A 20,649-nucleotide genomic window follows, 5' to 3' on the forward strand; every position below is an offset into this window, starting at 1 on the left:
TACATTTTATGTGTCTATATGTACTCGCACAAATAGTACTTAGAAAAGACTAATAAGATCACATTCCATTTTGTTGTGTTTGCTATCTATTTATAATTGTTTGTTACTTAATAATTAAATAAACGATAAATGAATAATGAGTTTTATTGCTCTCTTGTATAATAAAATTGGATCATTTGTGCCTTTCAGCCTCACATACAAAAACTTTCTTGTTAAAGTTTGGTTAGTAAATAACATAAAAATATACTGACCTCAGACACATAAGTACATTTTAGCATAATAAAAAAGAAGTACCATTAAATGTCTTAATTTTTATTTATATTACCCCTATTACATTACCTTATCGGTATTTTTACTTAGTGAATCGTTTTAAATATGAGTTGCAGTATTTTATAATTAACATTATATATAAACATTTTAATTACCTACCAATATGAATGGCGCTTCGCGTTACATTATGAATCATCTTAACACAGCTAATCGCCTTCATAACTACATCAGTTCGACGGTACTATCAAGTTTGTTATTATAAAGTGCCGAGGTGACCGCTCTCCCGATGGTCAGTGATTGCCACCCATTGCAACGCAGTGCTGCCCAATATTCAGGAGACCAAAATCTTAGCAGCATGACATTAGATGCTGTTAAGTTTCATTATCCCAATAATTCCTCTGGCTACGGCGCCCCACTTACTATAACAGTGACAAAGCAATCTCGAAGACAAGAGTTAGGAGCGCACTAGTTCTCAATAGAGCAGCTCTTGTAGAATGGTTGACGCCAGTACTCATTGAAGAATTTTTATTTGCCACCCCTCTAAATGCCTACGATTGGTACCGTTGTATTTGTCTTGTCATCCATGAAAATGTCGATCGTAGAATACTGAACTCTGAAGTAGTGGAGAAGTTGGTTTTTAAGGTGTAATTCTAATACAACTGGCTCGAATCATTTCTTTTTGGGTCTTATGCAAGCATAATGTACCTAATAGCCGTAGGTACATTAGACATCAACCATGGTGAAGCAACGGTTGACATTAGGTACCTATATAATGAAAAACATTTAATTTTTCATTTTAACTTTTACGAATAATTTGAAATCTTTTATTTTTTGAAGTGAAAACTTATTTAGCGGCGTTGAGCACTTTCCTTGGGATGGGTATGAAATGTTAAACTCGCGTCCTGTGTCCTGATCGAAAATTCGAAAGACAATTTTATATAGTGTTTTTCTACCAGGTAATTATAGGAGAAGAGATTGTCTTATGTATGATGCGAGAATGCCATTTACTATAAGAATTGTTGTTTCTTTTTCTCTCTCTTCCTTTCTTTTTTTTTCTAAACACTCTTTCCTTGTGATTACTTCACAGCCTTTTGAAACTTTTGTTTTTTTCGGTTTCAGAGTAGAGTCACTTCGTTTTATTCTCTGCAACAATAAAGTTTCAAAAGAAACTTTTTCTGACGGAGTCAAAATTCGATCTTCAATAATCTTGACCTTGTTTGTGTAATTCGAGTTTTCAAATCGCATGGTAACTTTATAATAGTTACCCCACGTTTTTGTGCTTCTTCTAGAACTTTCAATTGGATGTGGGTAGCGTGGCCCTCAAATATTAATAAAGCTGGTGGATCTTTGTTTAAATGCGGTAGCACAGTATTGCACATATACTTTTCGAACACTTTTGAATCAATCCATCCATTTTTTGTGGCAGCATACGATGTGTTTTCGTAACCTTTGTCTGACATCCATTGGTCCCAAGTACTTTTTCCTCGATTTATAATTAATGGTGGCAATTTGTCACCAGCGGCGCTTGCTGTGAACAAGATCGTTACATTATCTTTACCAGATGATGCGATCGTTCGTGTACTGTCAAATCCACGGGCGCCAACAACTTTTGTTTTGTCAGGGTCATGTCCAAAACTTGATTCGTCCAGATTCCAGATCTTTTCTGGTCTTCCTTTTAAGCTAAGTTCATTCAGAACCTTGTCAAGGATATCAAAGTACTCATTTACTATAAAGGGGTCACATGCCACTTTCCTTGACATCTCTACCGTTTGCGGCTTTTTTAATGACAAATTGTGTCTTTTATTGAACGCCGCAAACCAATCATATCCAGGCCTGTTGTTTTTAAATGGGTTTCGAGTAATTATTTTGACTTACGTGCATGCTAACTAAATCCAGCGTTTCTTTAGAAGTAAGTCCAAATCCGTATTTTTCCATAGTCCGTATACCATTCGCAAGTTTGTGCTCATTTTCTCTGTCAATCACAGTAGGTGGTCCAAGACTCTCCTTTACTACACCTCTTTTGTTATTTACTCTATCACATACAGTCGTACGAAGAATACCGTATTTTTTGCAGCTTGATATGAGTTTATTTTACCAGTTCTAACTTCTTCTACAGCTTCTTTTAAAGATTCAAGATTGTATGTAGTTGTTGTTTTTCTTTTGTAGTGCCGTACCATATTGAAAAACCTAAAGTAAACGTTGAGAATTAACAAAAAATACCATCAAATACCATACATGCATAAAGAATATAACCCCACGAAAAAACATCTATCTAACAATTTTTCACATTTAATGTGAAGTATCTAAAATTGGTTTCTGGAGTTAATATCAAACAACAGCTAATATCAAGTTTCATCGAAATCTGTTTATTGGTTTAAGCATGCGGCTAATGCATAAAACCTACAAAACACACGGAAAGTTTTGGGTTCTGTAGTATAGCAGCCTATTTTATTAGCAATATACATTTTAGTATGTCTAGATAGATTTACCAATAATATTCTAAATTTAAAAGGTTTAATAACTCTGATTATGGGGCTATTGCGTTACAATAGACGCCATCACCCCGACAGGACGGACGCAATAACCCCAAAACAAAAATATAACCTGATTATTTTAAATTGCATTTTGACTGCAAATCTTAAGCTTAATAGATAAAATAATTAAAATAACATGTACTACAATAAACAATAGAAGTACTTACTCTAAAGAAAGATCGATACTCTTAAAGGAACGAAGATTGTAAAAGATTCAAGTACACGTGTTGGCACACAAAAAGTTCCAAAAGAAATGACAGATTTAAGATGGCGGATATCTTAAGAAAAACAGTCCTTTCACGTCATCTATTAATGATTTTTAGTACTTTATGTGCCAAAAACAGATGGCGTGAAAAGTTGTAATATACGCGTTTCGCATGATAATTAAAATAGATGCCTTAGCCCCGGTTGACCTTATAGTAAATGGTATTCTCGCATCATACATAAAACAATCTCTTCTTCTCCTATAATTACCTGGTAGAAAAACACTATATAAAATTGTCTTTCGAATTTTCGATCAGGACACAGGACGCGAGTTTAACATTTCATACCCATCCCAAGGAAAGTGCTCAACGCCGCTAAATAAGTTTTCACTTCAAAAAATAAAAGATTTCAAATTATTAATCACAAGGAAAGAGTTTTTAGAAAAAAAAAACTCTGCGTCTTTACGCAGAGCACAAGAAAGAATCTGCGAAAAAAGGAAACAGGGATCATCATAGTAAGAAGAAAGCAAAATTTACGAAATCATTAGAAGAAAGCGAAAAAGCAGATGAAAATAATCATGTTAGCTTACCAAAGAAAAAAAACCTACCAAAAAATCTAGAAAGAGGATCAAAAAACAAAGAAAGTATATAGATTACGATGAAGAGTCTGAAGATGAAACAGATATTAGTTTCGCTGAAACTGATACAAGCTGTGAAGATTTTGATCGTTATCGTAAACAGTTTCTTGCCGAAATGGAAGATTTTGATGAGTTTCTCACGAACACAGAAGATAAAAATGATTATTCTTTTTCTAAACATGAGCCAGAAATCGTAATTAGTGACGAATTTGAACCGGATGTTGGCAGAAGGAATCCGCAAATTCATGACTGGATACTAGTGCGATTTACAACAAAAAAATCTGTTAAGTATTTTGTTGGGAACGTCATTGCTATTAATGAAAATATTATACCCATTGTGAAATTTTTGAGAAAAATAAGGAACAGTAGGTTTTTGTCTTTTCATTATCCAGACGTGGAAGATATATCGGAAGTAAAACATAACGATGATATTGTTATGTTTCTTAAGAAGCCTGATATATCCTGCAGACGCCATGTTACGTTTGAAGAAAATTTTAAAAATTACAATATTCAGTAATATCAAAAAGAATTGTTATCTCTATACTATGTAAAGATTTTTTCGAAATTTCAGCATTTAATTAGTCTTAGTAAGGAAAAACTAGTCATGGAACTATTTTTAAGTGTTGATAGTTTATTGTTAACTAAATTTGTCACCAAAGCAAGTGTTACGCGGTAATTAAAATATATAGGCCATAGATACTCGTACTGATTAATATTGTAAAAAAAAGACTGATTTGTAGATCATTAACAATATAATTAATGTCATAAATAGATAATTATGTTACTTATATGATAAGGTTAAAGCTGAAACAAGGGTAATTAGTTCACTCAAAGATCTAATTTTTTTTAATTAAATTGAAAATTAATAATTATTCTATACTTTCTGTTGTGGTTTGATTGCAGTCATAATAATTAAAGAATAATTATAAAACCCGAACCGAAGTTTGGTACACCTGGAATATAATATAGGGTGAATGCGTCTACCAGAAAAATGGACAATTAGACGCCATAGCCCCGAACGGTTTTGTTCAACTATAAATACTAAACTAAGCCTCGAATTTGGCGTACAAGATAATCACAAGCTGTATCACTGGTACTTTTATAAATTATCTTGATTAAAATAGTTATTAGCTCTTTAAATTTCGTAATACTAATGAAAGACGCATTCGCCCACTCAGGGCTGTTGCGTCCAAAAATTTTTTCATAGAAACATCATTTACACGTAGAAGGTATTTAAAATACCACTTATTGGTATTAAAATATGAAATAAGATGAAATGCCCTACGTTGAATCATCTGTTATACCCTATAAAAATACAAAATATTGTTTTTATAATCGGATAAATATGCCATTCAAAGTATTGTAACGCATTAGCCCCGGTTGACCTTATGTCATTCGCACGAAGTATTACTACATAGACACCAGAAGAACATAAATATGGTAGCGGTGATAGCGTAGATAAAAAATGAACAATAGATGCGTCACTAAAATAATAATAATAAAGTGATAGACACAAATTAGATTGGTATGGACGTTAGTAAAAATCTCTACTCTGTGGTAGTCTTTCAAAGCGATTGAAATCATTTGTCATCCTAGCGACATATATGTTGCTAGGATGACAGATGGTATACCAGGACTTCATATGCATGAAGTTAGTGTTTAAATTCTCTTTGCACATATAGTTTAGAGGTTCATGCACATCTCAAATTAATAATTGACGCGTTGTCGTTGTTCTGAAATTATGGATGAAAGTTGATTTTTCTGTGAGATAAACTTTTTAATGTAAAATAATAATTGTAATAGTTCTGAATCGTTAAATTTTTTATGTACCTACCTAATATAAATTGTCATTTTCTGTGTACGATAGCGCAAATAAATGAATATTGCATTTAACTACATAAATGCTAGTACTTTTATTGAAACAAATAAAGTAATTCGTGCGAAATTATACCCTAACCATTCCAAGTTTTCACTTCTGCCTCCCGTATATTGTTTAAGACAATAAGGGGCGAGACGAGCAGGATGTTCAGCTGATGGTAATTGATACGTAGTGCCGCTCAGGATTCTTGAAAAACCCATAAATTCTGAGCGGCACTGCAATTGCGCTCTTCAACTTGAGACATAAGATGTTAAGTCTCATTTGCCCAGTAATTTCACTAGGTACGGCGCCCTTCAGGCATCTAGCTGTGTTGCAACTATTTTTGCAATAGGGTCAATCAACTATTCTTTGTTCCTATTCATGTCCTCATTACAAAAAAATAGAAATCTCCAAAATATGCAAAAAGTTTTAATATTTTATTACTGTTAAGTGAAGCTAGAATAGATAGCTGTATGATCTAATATAAATTTGACCGAATCCATAACAAATACTTTTATTTTAGTGGTAACTTAGGGGATCTCATTACTTTCTCCATATAAAATCTCAGTGTCCCCACAGGCTGTGCTGTAAATTTTTATCGCATTGTTTCAAAAACTTTATATAGAAGCATGCCATTAAAGGCTAATATTATTAATCTACAATAGTTTTCCCTTTTATATCAAATAAATCGTAATAGAATTAAACGGAATAATATATTTTTATTAATTTTACAATTCTTGTCCCCAGCTTAATACTAAAACCAATGTCCCTTCAGTGACCGTCCTTTTATTACGTACATCAAGTCATAGATGGCTCTAGTTGTGGTTAGTCGAAGCATTGTCTTACTAGTACTCGTGTCACATGATTCCGCCTTTTTGTTTTTAAATCAGTGACCACTAGTTGCCCGCATGGCGTGTGATGACGTATATGTGTTTATTCGGTGTCCCCAAAGTTTCAACGTAAAAATTGGTAAGTACTCTTTAATACAGTGCAATAATTTTCATGGATTACATTAAATACGTCTGTATTTCGTTTGTAAATAATCAATTCTATATTATTCTTGAGAAAAAGGAATACGAATAAGTTATAACGTTTAAGTCTCCTCCGTTACCGGTCACTTGAGTTACTGTAAATGGTAACTTAGAAGACCAAATGGTAACTCTGTGGACATTTATCGTTGTACTATTCGAAATTGTTCTATTTACACCCGCTTGTGCGAAGACGGGGTTGATCGCTAGTAAACACAAATATTTTTGTTACAGACATATAAACATGGCTCTTACAGCCGCTGAAAAGCAAAAACGGTATAGGGAAAAATTAAAAAAAGATGAGCGAAAATATGAAGAAACTAAAAAAAAGCAAAGAACACACTATCACAAAAATAAAAGACTGATTAAAGATTTATCTGCTAAGGAGAAAAGTAATGCACGGGTCATTTGGAAGCTCCGGAAACGTCAACAACGTCAACGCAAAAGAGTGCTTGACAATATAATTAATAATACACCTCCTGGATCTCCTGCACCGCCAGAATTTGACATTGCGCAAATATTGCCCCGAAACCAAATAATAGTTTCAACTACTGTGAGTTTTTCCAGTTCAACTTTAAGTCCAAGTATAAGTAGACCAAAGAGAGGAAGAAAAGCGGTAAGAAGAGATAGAACTAAACTATACATAGAAAACCAAAAGCTTCAAAACGAAAACGAAAAACTTAAACTCAAATATGAAAAATACAAGAAAAGGTTTTACCGAATTAAAAAGAAAAATATTCGTTGGCTCTACAGTACGTCAATCGAGAGTAAAGAAACAGTTGTTGAAGGATAGCTTGAATTTAGTAGGAACAATGAGATTGAGTTTAAATCCAAATTAAGCTAAGACAGATTTACAAAAAAAAATTAAGAATTTTTTTCAGCGAGATGATGTATCGAGAAACACAGCAGGTAAGAAAGAAACAGTCACGAAAAATAAACATAAAGTTCAAAAGAGATATCTTTTGGATACTATGAAGAATTTCTTTAAAATTTTTAAGGTTGAAAATCAAGATATAACATGTTCCTATTTTTATTTTACTAAAAATCGGCCCTGGTATGTAATCGTGTAATATAATCTATCGTAATATAATCGTGTATGTATCGATGGACGTGAGATGTGCCTGTGTAAAATTCATTCCAACATATTGTATAAGGCAATCGCGTTACATGGTAAACAGATACTGAAAACAAAAGATTTGAGTCAAATAATAATGCACACTGTTTGTGATTCTACAAATAAAGACTGCATGTATGGATCTTGTCATGAATGTAAAGAAAAGAAAATGAACTACGACGAAACAAAGATTAAAGGTAAAGTATACTTTAGTGAATGGACTAGGAAAGAGGACAGATATACTAAAGAAGGAAAACAGATGAAATCTGTTAAAAATGTGAAAGAAACCAAAGAAGTAGAAATACAAGATTTACTAAAAGATTTCGAAATAGAGCTGATCCAATGCAAAATATAATTATGGTGCAAAAGTGGTGCGCGACCTAAGTCATTCGTCAGTATGCCCGTTGAAGTCTCCCACGATTTCATTGGAGAGATCTGTACAAGCACTTCGTCAATTGCTGTTTGAACGCAGCCCATGAGATGGTTCGTTTCTGCATTACCACAATTGCACCTTATATACACGTGTAGATGCGGATACAAATATACCCGCAACCAGAGTAGACAGGCACCTACCCCCAAAATTGACGAGATGGCGAGAACAAAATATATCCTCCCTAACGAACATGCATACCCCGGCATGAGGCAAAAAAAATATTATGTCCAATGTTGTACGTCGTACGTCCGGGATATCGTTGTGTCGCTTGGTGGAGATATTTGCATCTCCGAAAGGAATAACAAGGGCGGTTGCGCCGTCTCAAGCTGGTGGTGAACTGTGTTTAAATTGGAGTCGATACCCCTAATGATGCAGAAGTCCACATAATCGTGGAGCGGGGGGTGCCGTGGTTGTAGCCTCATTGTGCCTTGGAAATTCGCGGTTCTGTGTCCTCTTCCCTGGGATCAAATAATCTCCAATTTAAAACCAAAAACTATACAGACCAAAAAAGAAGAGGACACAGTAGCAAAATTTTGCCAAAAACCATCTGTCTACAGCAAATACCACCTCCGAGGTAAGAAATGGCGCTATACATCACTTGAAACCTATGACAAATACTATCTCGACTACTGTGAACCGCTTTCACCCTGAAATAGTGGACTGAAAAAGTCATGAAACGTCGAGTTAACGCAATAAGTACGCAAGTAACGCAATATATAAACGCAAAAAACTAACTAAAGTATGTAAAAATGTAGTTTCAATTACACCGGCTTTAATCCTTTATAAAGTATTTTATTTAAAAGTTTAACTCGCGTTAATAAGAAAATACCAAAATAAGTTTTTAATATTAGTATATAAAAAAATATTTTTTTGTTATAATAACTACACCAGTGTTCTACTTCTTATTTTCAATCGTCTTAGTGTGTTTGATCAATAATATAATAGAAATATTATTATATAGAATGTTCATTATTTTAATTTTTACTCTATTCCAAATATGAAATTCAAAAGCAAGAAAATCTGTCTCAAGCCCAAACCAAAGACAATGTAAATACTACGTAATAAAAGGCGAGACTGCCTAAGTAAAAATTGAAATTTAGTTTAGTATAAAACTTATTTGACATAAGTTTGAAATAGTAGTAATTACAGAATCGCTATTGGCCACAATCCGGCTAATTTTAAAAGCGAACAGTTGCTCAAAACGTAGTGGATTTCGGCTACCTCCTTTTTTACAAGGTTATAGCTGTCATCTGTCAATCTTTTCGTTTCATACAATCGAGTGAATCGCTTTTTTCACAGAGTTTCGCTAGGTTTCCTATAAATATAACTCTATGATAACCAACGTTGTTTACAGCAGTACGTAAATAAATTCAGTTTAGTAAATAACAACATAATACAAAACTATACAAAAATCCCGAATCTTATAAACTCGTGTAATATAATATCAGACTTTATCTTACTTTGATATTTAAATATATCATTGCTAATTAAATAATTTATAGTGACATCTGTCAAGTAAAAATAGAGGGTAGTTGTGAAATTTTAAAAGATTTCCGGAAAATGTGTTTTATAAAGTACCTACGCGTATCTGTTTTAACAATAGTGATTAATATTGATAGGTCGAGGAATCCAGATTTTCAAATCCAGCTGAAGTTTTGAAACTTGGAAAGCGTTCAGGTGCGTTTGTTTGTCAATAAACATTCATTGTAGGATAGATTAGAGAGTTTATAACGTAGGTATGCGATATCTTAATATACCTACACTGTCCGATTGGAGGAATTAAATATAAATTGTATTGTCTCTTTCGATATAAAGGTTTTAGTGGTGGAATTGATTGCCTTGATATTAGTAAACACGATATTTAATATAAAATTGTTTGCACACACAATAATAAACATCTTTAATGATAAGTTTACTTGCATTTCGGAACTGAAACTGCTATGTTGCTAGACAAGAATATTTACTGTTCTACAAAAATTTTGCATATCTTATAATATTTTAATTATGCTGTTATTAAAGAATTTTGTAAATTTTTGTAAGTTTCTACTTTTATTTTTACTAAATACATTTAATTGTTTAGTATTAGCAATTATTATGTTGTACAATTAATTTTTAAAATTTATGTGTAGGTATGTAATGTATTTGCATGTGGTCATTAGTAGATTTAGTTTTATTTAGAGTAATATTTACTGTAAATAGTTAGTGATTATTGTGTTGGCGATTCTAATAAATAAACATATTTTGTGGCAAAAAAGGTAGATAGTATTGACACACCTTTACTTATCTTATAATGTTAATAAACTTAGTTAAAAAAAAATAAGAGACTAGACGAACAGGACGTTCAGCTGGTGGTAATTGCATAAATGCAGTGCCGCTAAGGATTCTTGAAAAACCCAAAAATTCTGAGCGGCACTACAATTGCGCTCGGCACCTTGAGACATAAGATGTTAAGTCTCATTTGCCCAGTAATTTCACTAGCTACGGCGCCCTTCAGACCGAAACACAATAATGTTTACACATTGACTGGTTACTTCGGTAAGGAATTAACAAACATTGCTTCCACGTGTCATCGCTATTTTTATATATAATTACTAGGTAATAATATAACTCCTATGCATGTGTTTGTCACTGAACTCCTCTTAGACGGCTGATTTTAATGAATAATTTTGTGTGTGTTCCAGTGTGTCGTAGCACATTTTTTTAATTGTTTATAATTTAAATATTTAGCCATTCGACATTCAACTTACCTCATAGTATACACATACTCGTTCACCATGGATTGGTCGAATTGTACCTACTTAGTTGTAATGACGTTTTAATAAAAAAATCCATCAAAATAGTCCAAACTGTTACAGCTTAATTTTATGCAAATAAGTTTTTAATTTCAAATTTAAGACGTGTGTAGTGGACTGTCGGCTGATTTTAGATTGTATTGTTTTTTTTTAGACATATTTTCAGTTAAGTTTAAAATACATCTTTGAATCTGAAAGGAGATTGATCAAACATGGTTTCGTTATGCATCCGATTTAAACTGTTTGCAATTTATAAGTTGTATGCATTTTTCAATGCTGAATTATAATAAAATAAAATAAAAATTGTTAAAAAATTAAAAATATATAGTTAGGGGTGGGTCCACCCTTATCATTTAGGGATATGAAAAATAGATGTTGGCCGAATCTAAGATCTACCCGATATGCACACAAATCGGTTCATCGGTCCAGGAGTTAAGGTACGTAGGTAACAAACACCGTTTATTCAAAAGAATAGATTACAGATTTTAATATGTTAGTAATTTTAAGTATACCTTAAACTAATGTTATTACTTAAACTATAGGGGAAGGCCGGGCAAAGTGAATACCCCGGGCAAAGCGAATACTCTCCATTACTCCTAAATTATTACTTTTTCATTCAACACTGTTACGTTCAGCCATCTTGGTTTAGTACGCGGCAAATATCAAAGCGAGTGGCCGCGTCGCGTCCCGTCCGCGGAGTGGAGATTTGTGTTTTCGTAAATAAAAGATTGATTTTACGCGGTAAGTACATTGATCAATTCTCCTGTATTACTAGTTCTTGATTTTTAGGAATGTCTTAATTCGGTAGCATATCAAAGTAAGTTTTTATGGTTAAAACAGAAAGTCAGAATTATTAGTTTTTGTATGAAATTTGTTAACCTCAAAACTTACCTAGTCGGGCAAAGTGGATATGGTATCCACTTTGCCCGCCATTTCTCGTTGGTGACTTATTATCTAAACATGTGATTTATTTGTTTCAGATGGTGAATAAATATAAAAAAACAACTAAGCAAGGGACGTGGGATGAAAATGCTATGCAAACGGCTATTAATTTGTGCAAAGCTGGAGAATCAATAAAAAGCACGGCTAAAAAGTATGGTTTGGCTTATGCAACCTTGTATAGGCATGTTAAAACTCCGTCCTGTTTTCACTGAAGATCAGGAAATAGAGTTGGTGACATAACTTAAAGATATGGATTCTGTATTTTTTGGCTTGACTCGAGATGAATTCAAAAATTTAGCGTTAATCTACGCCAAGAAAAATAATTCGAACGACCCGAATAGCTGGGACAAGTACGAAAAAGCTGGAGATGATTGGTTATCGTCATTTTTGTCTCGTCACGATCAAATATCCCTCAGGACTCCAGAGGCAACATCGGTTGCAAGGGCAAAAGGGTTTAACAGACATGAAGTTGGACGTTTTTATGACAGCCTTGAAGCTCTAAAAGTAAAATATGAAATTGATGCATCTAGATTATATAACATGGATGAAACTGGTATATCTACAACCACAAATAAGCCGCCTAAAGTGCTATCTACGAAAGGAAAAAAACAAGTGGGCATAATCGCCAGTGCAGAACGTGGTCAATTAACGACTGTCATAGGTTGTTGTAATGCCGCTGGTTTGTTTCTCCCACCATTCTTAATTTTCGCCAGAAAAAAGATGCAACCCAGACTACTTGAACTACACGAAGCCACCATTCTAGCAGATTTTAGTGAAAACTACAACTGTAAGTATAAGGAAGAAGTGCATGCACATCATTTTGGAGGATCTAGACAGCAACTTTCTCTCCACACGGTTATGGTTTACATGGTCGATTTAGACAAAAAAATTATTGCTGAATCTTTTTGTACCGTATCGTCTCATAATCTACATCAGCCTGCTGCTATTTGGGCACATTTACATCCTATCTTGCGAAATATCCAATTGAGGTTCCCTGAAGTAAAAACTCTTCATATTTTTAGTGATGGTCCATTCACACAATATAGGCAAAAACAAAACTTTTATTTAGCTTGTACAAAACCCTTTGAGTATGACTTTGAAGCGGTGACCTGGTCATTTTTCGAAGCCGGCCACGGTAAAGGGCCCGCTGATGGCATTGGTGGTTTTTTAAAACGAACAGCAGACGGTATTGTTGCCAGAGGGAAAGACATTTCAAACATCGAGCAATTCGTTGATGCTTTGCAGGAAACGAGCAAGATTGTACTGTATATTATAACTAAAGAAGATATCGAAAATATATCAAAAGAACTTCTAACTAACATTACAAGATTGCAAGGAACATTGCACGTGCACCAAGTATTCACTTCCAAATACGGTGAATTAATGCACCGTACGTTGAGTTGTTTTTGCGAACGAGGATTTTGCAGGTGTTTAGAACCTAAAATTTACCATCCTATTATTTTATCCTGGCATCAACAGCAACTGCTGGCGCATCAGTCAACAATCATACTGCGATAGTGATTCCTTCATCACCTACGGATTTAGCAGATGGTGTTGCATCTGATAATATCGTTCATACTCGTTCATCTTCTATGTCTTCTGATGACGATGTTCCTCTTAACAGAATTAAGTCAAGGTGTTCTGCAACTGCAGTAACTACTGCCAGCAAACCGTTAGCAGAAATAAACTACACAGACTTAGCCAAGAACACGGATAAACGACAATCTGTTTACGATATGGTTTATGGCTGCATGGATGCATCTGATGAAGAAAATCAGCCTACGACTTCTGGGAATAATAAAATGCTGCTAAGCAACGGAGATTTCCTTTTAGTAAAAGTTCACGCTGGTAAGAATAAAACTTATACTTACGCAAGCCTTGCACAAAGTGATCCCGATGATGATGACGAGATTAAAGTGATATTTCTTCGGGCTTACAAGGGTGCGACTAAGTTTAAATTAGACGAAAAAGATATAACGTTTGTTGAATTTGATGATATTCTAAAATTTTTACCTAAACCAATACAGATAATTAAGAATGGAAAACTCTATTATAATTTTCAAGAACAATTAGACATTTTTGAAAAATAATTTATAATTACTCATTGTTATAATGGTAATATAAAATGGCTTGTACTGACTTGTACAAATTAGAAGACTGATATTAAAGAAACTGTTGATTAAGATTTTAGTGTATACTTACATTATTTTGTTTTTATGAGAAAAGTATAATTATTAATTAATAGTAAACCTTTATTATATTGATCTCGTTACTAAAGTAAAGGAAATACGGAGATGTTTAAATAGTACAAAGATTATCTTGATATTGCTACTAAAGTGATTCAAATTAATTATATAAGAGGATAAAAATATTGATTTCTTTATTATTTTTTTAATTTTTGATTTAAAAGTTCATTATAATATGTTATGTATCCATAATAATGTTGGTAGTAAATAAGCCAATTTTGAGTAATATACTAATATGTCTATTAAGTTACCAAAATGTCTCTTAAGTTACTGATTTGTCCCCAAAATTTGAAAAGGTTCATTCCAAATAAATCTTTGAAAAACTGTTTTCTTACATCAAAATTATATTTACGAGAATTGGCAAAGTAATGACTTTACACATCTTGAAAGCTAGTTTTGTACATGAGTGATTTTAGACTTAAATATTAAAAATCATTTCTCAAAACATTCTAAAGTAACTTAAGAGACAATAACATTGTTTAAGTTTGTTATTATCTTGAATCTTCTTCCGATAACTAATTTGTTGGGTACATTTTATTTAGAACTACTTAATAAACTGATTTGCTAACAAAATGTAACTGTTTTATTCGAATTAAAACCATGTACCGGTAAGTAACACAAGGGACGAAAAACGTGAACAACAACATTTAAAATTTAAAATAAACCGCTATATTATTTAAAACTTGCGCTGCTGATAGCTTGGTTTCAATTATCAATATCCTTCCTATCCATTGCTTAGGTAGAGTTTTCGATTGATTTACACTTTTATTTTTTTATTTATATATTGAATTGAATTGTTTGTGTACAGAGAATAGTTGATTGACCCAATAACACGCTAACAGTCTTAATTGATATCGGATATTGAAAATTTCTAATTGGAATCACATTCCCTACTATGCCAAGCTAAGGATTCTGGTGATTTTGAGGAATGCTTCCTTCACATCACCAGTTTCAATGTGTTTGCAAGTTTAGGTTTACTAATAATACTAAGTGAAAAAATAAGTGCTTGCTCGTCAATTTTTTTCATGGATTTCCATTCTGCTACGTATCTTTAGCGTATTAGCTAGGACGGATTTTGTTTAGTAGTTAGGATTAGTCCTTTGATTTAACTTTGACGACCGGTCCAAGCGAAACATAGCGGCGATAGGCCGTTACTTCACACCGAGCGTGGAACTAATTCCGTTGAGTCTGTCAATCGTGCTGTCGTCGTAGACCGGGGCAGGTGGCGTGACTCATCTTAAAGCCTCTGTTAGTTAAACAAAATGTTGGCATACAAAATGAAACAACAAGTAACATATTTTACATTGTATTTTATATACTGATAATATTTACATAATATTTCAGTGATCGCACTTATCTGAGTTAGTTACATCTTAAGAAATGTGCAAGTTCCTTAGTATGTAATTGAATTACATTATAGAAATATATATATATATATATATATATATATATATATATATATATATATATATTTATATATATTTAACTAAGACAAAGAATTGGCAGGAAATTTCTAGAAAACTTGATTATTTTAAATTTAAATTGTAAAAAATTTCATTACAAAATTGGAATACAAATATGATAAATTGTTTAAAATATATTCAATGTCAATTGAACTAATGCTTAAGTGTTAAACAAAAAGCCATGAGAAAAATAATTTAAAATATCATTTTTCTGAGAACAATACATCAAATACACTAATTATAAATACGTATTGTAACATACAATTCACAAAACACGAAACAAATTGAAATAAATTTGCAAAAATTGCTAAAAAATCTCCTAATGTTTGAAATTCATTGAACGTGGAATTATAAAAAGTATGTCTGACTCATACAATTGAATTTGGCGTTAGATAGTAACACAGAAATTTAAATTAATAAAAAATATGCAATATCTGTTCAACTACATGAACAGTATACACATAAGGAAAAACTATAACCAACTCTATTACATTTTTATGTCAACTAAAATATGAATGTCATGATGAAATAAACATGAATATATTGATTCTTAAATAGGTTGACTAAGCTAGCACAACTATATAATTAAATAAAAAATAAAATCTCATGATAAAATAAGGATACAAACCTACGATACTTTGTAAGTAATAAAATTGGTTACACTACACTACGCTATTCACAGTCTAACGATAGCCAACTGGACCTAAAAATCCCTTCATTGTGATACAAACATTTCTATAATTTGGTAGTTCATATGAGACTTGATACCAGCGTCCATACAGCAGATAGAACTATGTTCGTCCGTGCTATAATTTCACTGCACTATAACATTCACTGGTGCACACTAAGTTCAGAGCATCACATGTCCGTCTTTTTCTTTTCACATTTAACGACATACTAATGTATTTGCTGCCCGCCATCACACTACACGAACTCATTAGTACCAGGTGTGTTGAGTGGTTCTTGAGCCTGAAGAAAACAAAGGAATATTAGTACAAAATTTTCTTATACATTTCTTTATACAATACTAGAAACTAACAGCCAGCTAGCAAGATTTTAAAAATCACTAATACGTCTATTCTTAACATTAATGAAATAAGTGCGAGCGAATACGCAACATATCGGCAATACCGCTTACCCACTGTATTGGCTTTTAGTATCGAAACATTTAAGATCTCAAATAGGAATAAAAAAACAATATTTATCAAATAAATGCAAAATTCTAATAATGCCAGATATAAAAAAAAAACTACATTTTATTCTATTATTAACTTACCATAAAAGCCCTCAATATGATATGCGTGAAAAACAAATATTTAGGCAGTAAATAGTTACTACTACAGTACTTGCAAATGAATACATTATAGCCTCATTATTTACAATATTATCTATTCAACTACTTAAATATTTGGCAACTATATAATAATACTGATGCGGTAAAAATGTTGGCACGTCATTGGCCATTCAAATTAACCAAAATATTTTTATAAATCTCTTAAAACATTATAAGTAAGACTCAATAGTTCTAGCTACATCAATGTTAAAATGTCTTAGGCAGATCTTAGACTTATAATTATTATTACTTAGATTATTTACAATTAATAATTTGGCATTTGGGGTTGTTATATTCATTGTACAATAATAGGGATGTTTTTTTTTGTTTTTTTCATGTCATGTTGATTTGCATTCACTTAGTTATAAACGAATTTCTACTTCTTTGGACATGATTCCAGCAAGTTGGGTAGCACCGCGGCGGGTTTTTAGTATTCAAGCAGCAATAATTTTTATGACAATACAGGATGGGACAAGCAAGACGTTCAACTGAGGGTAATTGATAAGCCCTGCCCATTACAATGCAGTGCCGCTCAGAAATCTTGAAAGATCATAAAAATTCTGAGCGGCACTGCAATTGCGCTCGTCACCTTGAGACATAAGATTTTAAGAAGTCTCATTTGCCCAGTAATTTTACTAGCTACGGCACCCTTCAGACCGAAACACAGTAATGCTTACACATTACTGCTTCACGGCAGAAATAGGCGCCGTTGTGATACCCGCACAGGATGCCGGCTAGATTATGATCTAGCCGGCATCCTGTGCAAAGGAGCCTCCCACTGTTTTTAGTTAGAAGGTCGCCGTAGTTAGTAAATTATGTAGTGGGCTATTGTCACCACTCAGATTTTGGTGGAATCAAGAATCTCGAGTGTCACTGCATGTAGGTAACATGGTTTGCTCGAATTGTAAATCATAAAAAACTTTGATGAACTACATACTTAACGACTTTCTTATCTCATTTATTCTGCATAGTAATAAGTACTTAGTATAAAATAAATTCAATTGAATTTTTAAAATATATATTATTTTGACTAAAGCAAATTTTATATAGTATTAATACCTCACATCAGGCAAATAGAATATGTTAAACAGAAAATGCAAATCAACATTCAATCCTGGTAATCTAGAATGTGACTTTGGTTATTAAATTAAAAAATAACAATAACTGATGTTTTGCTGCGATCTTTAGTAAGTATACTGAACTGACATGTAAAAATAGGCTTGTATCGAAAAGTGAGTAGTATATTTTAATTTATTTATTTTAATATATGATGTAGACATAAGATGGACCGACGATCTTGTCAAGATCGACGGAATAGGTTGGATGAGGGCAGGACCGATGATCGTCATGGAGATATTTGACCAGCAGTGGAGGTCTTCCGGCAGAAATGATGTAGATTATATAATCGCCTGTAACTATTACGTTAATTAAGTACGTTACTTACGGCCATTCCCAATATTCAGTCTATCTCTTACTTGAGATAAAAATCGTAACTATCGTTGACTTTTATGTCCCAATAAACTTATCGACGGTAACTCACCTTATCCGTGCATGCTGTCTGTCAATGGGACGACGTATAGCTTACCAGCGATATAAAGTTTCCATGGAAATTACAATTCACGCATCCCAATATAAGAATGACTTATCGGGTATATTGGGACAGATTCAGATTATTGACAGCTAATTACTGACAGTAGAAGGTAGTAATTTATCTCTATCTGTAGGTAGTATATTGGGAACTACCGTTAATCTCTAAAATGACATCAGTAACTTTTTAAAAATCAATCGATATCAGTTTAAAGTTTTTTGATATCTGTAATAATTGCGGACTAATCGCCTGGACACAATTTTTTTTATGAAAATAAGGGACGAGACGAGCAGGACGTTCAGCTGATGGTAATTGATACGCCCTGTCAAGAACCCAAAAATTCTGAGCGGCACTACAATCTGCTTCACGACAGAAATAGGCGCCGTTGTGGTACCCATAATCCAGTCGGCATCCTGTGCGAAGGAGCCTCCCACTGGTAGAGTTAACGATTACATAAAACAATATATACTTTAATGGACGACGAGTGGCAGTAATTTGACTATAATATAATTAAATAATTATAGTCAAATTACTAATAATAATATAAAGTAATAAAAATAAATTTGATAAAATTGAAAATCATCAAGCGTCATGAACAGAGTACTTTGTATTAAGTAAATATTAAATCAGACAATTTAAATTAATTAAGTGACAACCGCTAGCCACTGTCCTCTATATGACATTGTCAATTAAAATTTGAATGCATTAATTGTTATAACAATATAAAGTATTAAATAAATTTAAGATTACATTATATTTCTCCATGTTAACTTTAGATACATGCTTTTGTTTATGTTTGGATTGATAATATCGTACAGCCATTCCAATGAGGTGATGAATTATCTATGTTCTTGAGAGTAAAAATTATAATTTATATTTTACATGGATATTGTGTAGGATCGCTTCAAAAGAATACATCAAGTCACTCACATTCTAGAATACCAAGTTTAGGGCTACATTTATCGGGACACCATGGCGGCGCCACCAGTCGCGCCACCAAAGCTACTAAATTGTTGTATGTAAAGCTACCAAAAGTTTAAAAGACAAAGGAAACAATGCGGGTTCAAACTTATTTAGACGTATCATTTTTAAATCTGTATCGGAATTTTGGTAATAAACCTTTTTCTGTCGGACTTATTACTGCATTAACAAACGCAATTAAAAAAAACACAACAGTGCATACATGTTGCAAGCAACGAGTGAGACACCATACAGCTCTATAGTAATTAGTGGCGGCGCGACCAGTAACATTCAACGGACACCTGGTGAGTAACTCTCTATAGAGCTGTATGTATTTTGTTGTTGGCGGCGACTGGTTGCGTCGCCATGGTGTCTCGGCTAAATATAGCCTTTAGAATTACAAAGTGTTTGGTAAGTTTGTTAATTGGCTCCTAAACGACGGGAGGGAGGTGTACAACTTATCTCAGACTGTTTTGTATGTTGAGCGTACACTCCATGGCGGTGAGAGCTCTTACCTCCTCGGCCACCGTGCTCGGGTACAGCTTCCCGCCAGGCGCGTATCCATTCTGCTCTATAGCGAACTGGTTCTCTGTCGTCTTGCGGTACACTGGGTTGTCGAAGTTCATCGAGGTCACGTTACGGTGCACATAGTGGCGGTACACCACCACAGCAATCTGAAAATTTCAAAAACGTTAGCTGAAATTTTCATACAACATATCGATACCTGACGACTCCTGTAGCCCTGAGCTAGAGATCCCGGGTTCAAATCCGGGTACCTACGCAACCATTTATATTATGAATGTTTGTTTCCGAGTCATGGATGTTTATAATATGTATTTATGTTTGTTTAAGTAAGTATATTGTATTATATATCATAGTCTTGTACATGGGTATATTTGTAACGCTATAAATAAAGCTATTTTGCGGAAATCCAAAATTAACCAAATGTTTTAGGTTTTCTTGAGTGTTAATTCCGCCAATATTCATCTTTAATCAATTCGACACGTGTTTCGCCTCTACACGAGGCATCCTCAGGAGACAAATATTGGCGGAATTTCAAGGAAACCCAAAACGTTTGGATAATTTCGTTAAAATTCCGGAGTTTGTGAAACGATCAACGTTTACATTTGGTTGTCGTAGAGAATACATTTAAAGACTTTTTGTATTTGAGTTAATATGTAGTTTTATTACTTTATTCCATCTAATTAATTCCGGTCAAGTTAGATAGCCGTACAAAATCCAGACTA

At 33.2% G+C, this 20,649-nt stretch overlaps 1 protein-coding gene across 7 annotated transcripts in view; it reads right to left on the reverse strand.

Moving 5' to 3' along the window:
• Positions 1-15,515: 15,515 nt before the first annotated feature.
• LOC126969534 (low-density lipoprotein receptor) overlaps positions 15,516-20,649 on the reverse strand; it is a 352,782-nt gene continuing 347,648 nt past the window's right edge. For 6 of the 7 annotated variants that reach the window (XM_050815018.1, XM_050815016.1, XM_050815014.1 and 3 more), the window contains 2 exons: positions 19,918-20,076; positions 15,516-16,490 (listed from right to left, as the gene is read on the reverse strand). In XM_050815018.1, coding sequence (XP_050670975.1) covers positions 16,446-16,490; positions 19,918-20,076 — 204 coding nt within the window. In that variant the 3' untranslated portion in view covers positions 15,516-16,445. Of the gene's footprint in view, positions 16,491-19,031; positions 20,077-20,649 lie in introns of those variants that run through there. The other variant, XM_050815015.1, reaches the window with a different exon arrangement.

The sequence above is a fragment of the Leptidea sinapis genome, chromosome 18 (genome assembly GCF_905404315.1).
Source record: "Leptidea sinapis chromosome 18, ilLepSina1.1, whole genome shotgun sequence".
Lineage (NCBI taxonomy): Eukaryota > Metazoa > Arthropoda > Insecta > Lepidoptera > Pieridae > Leptidea > Leptidea sinapis.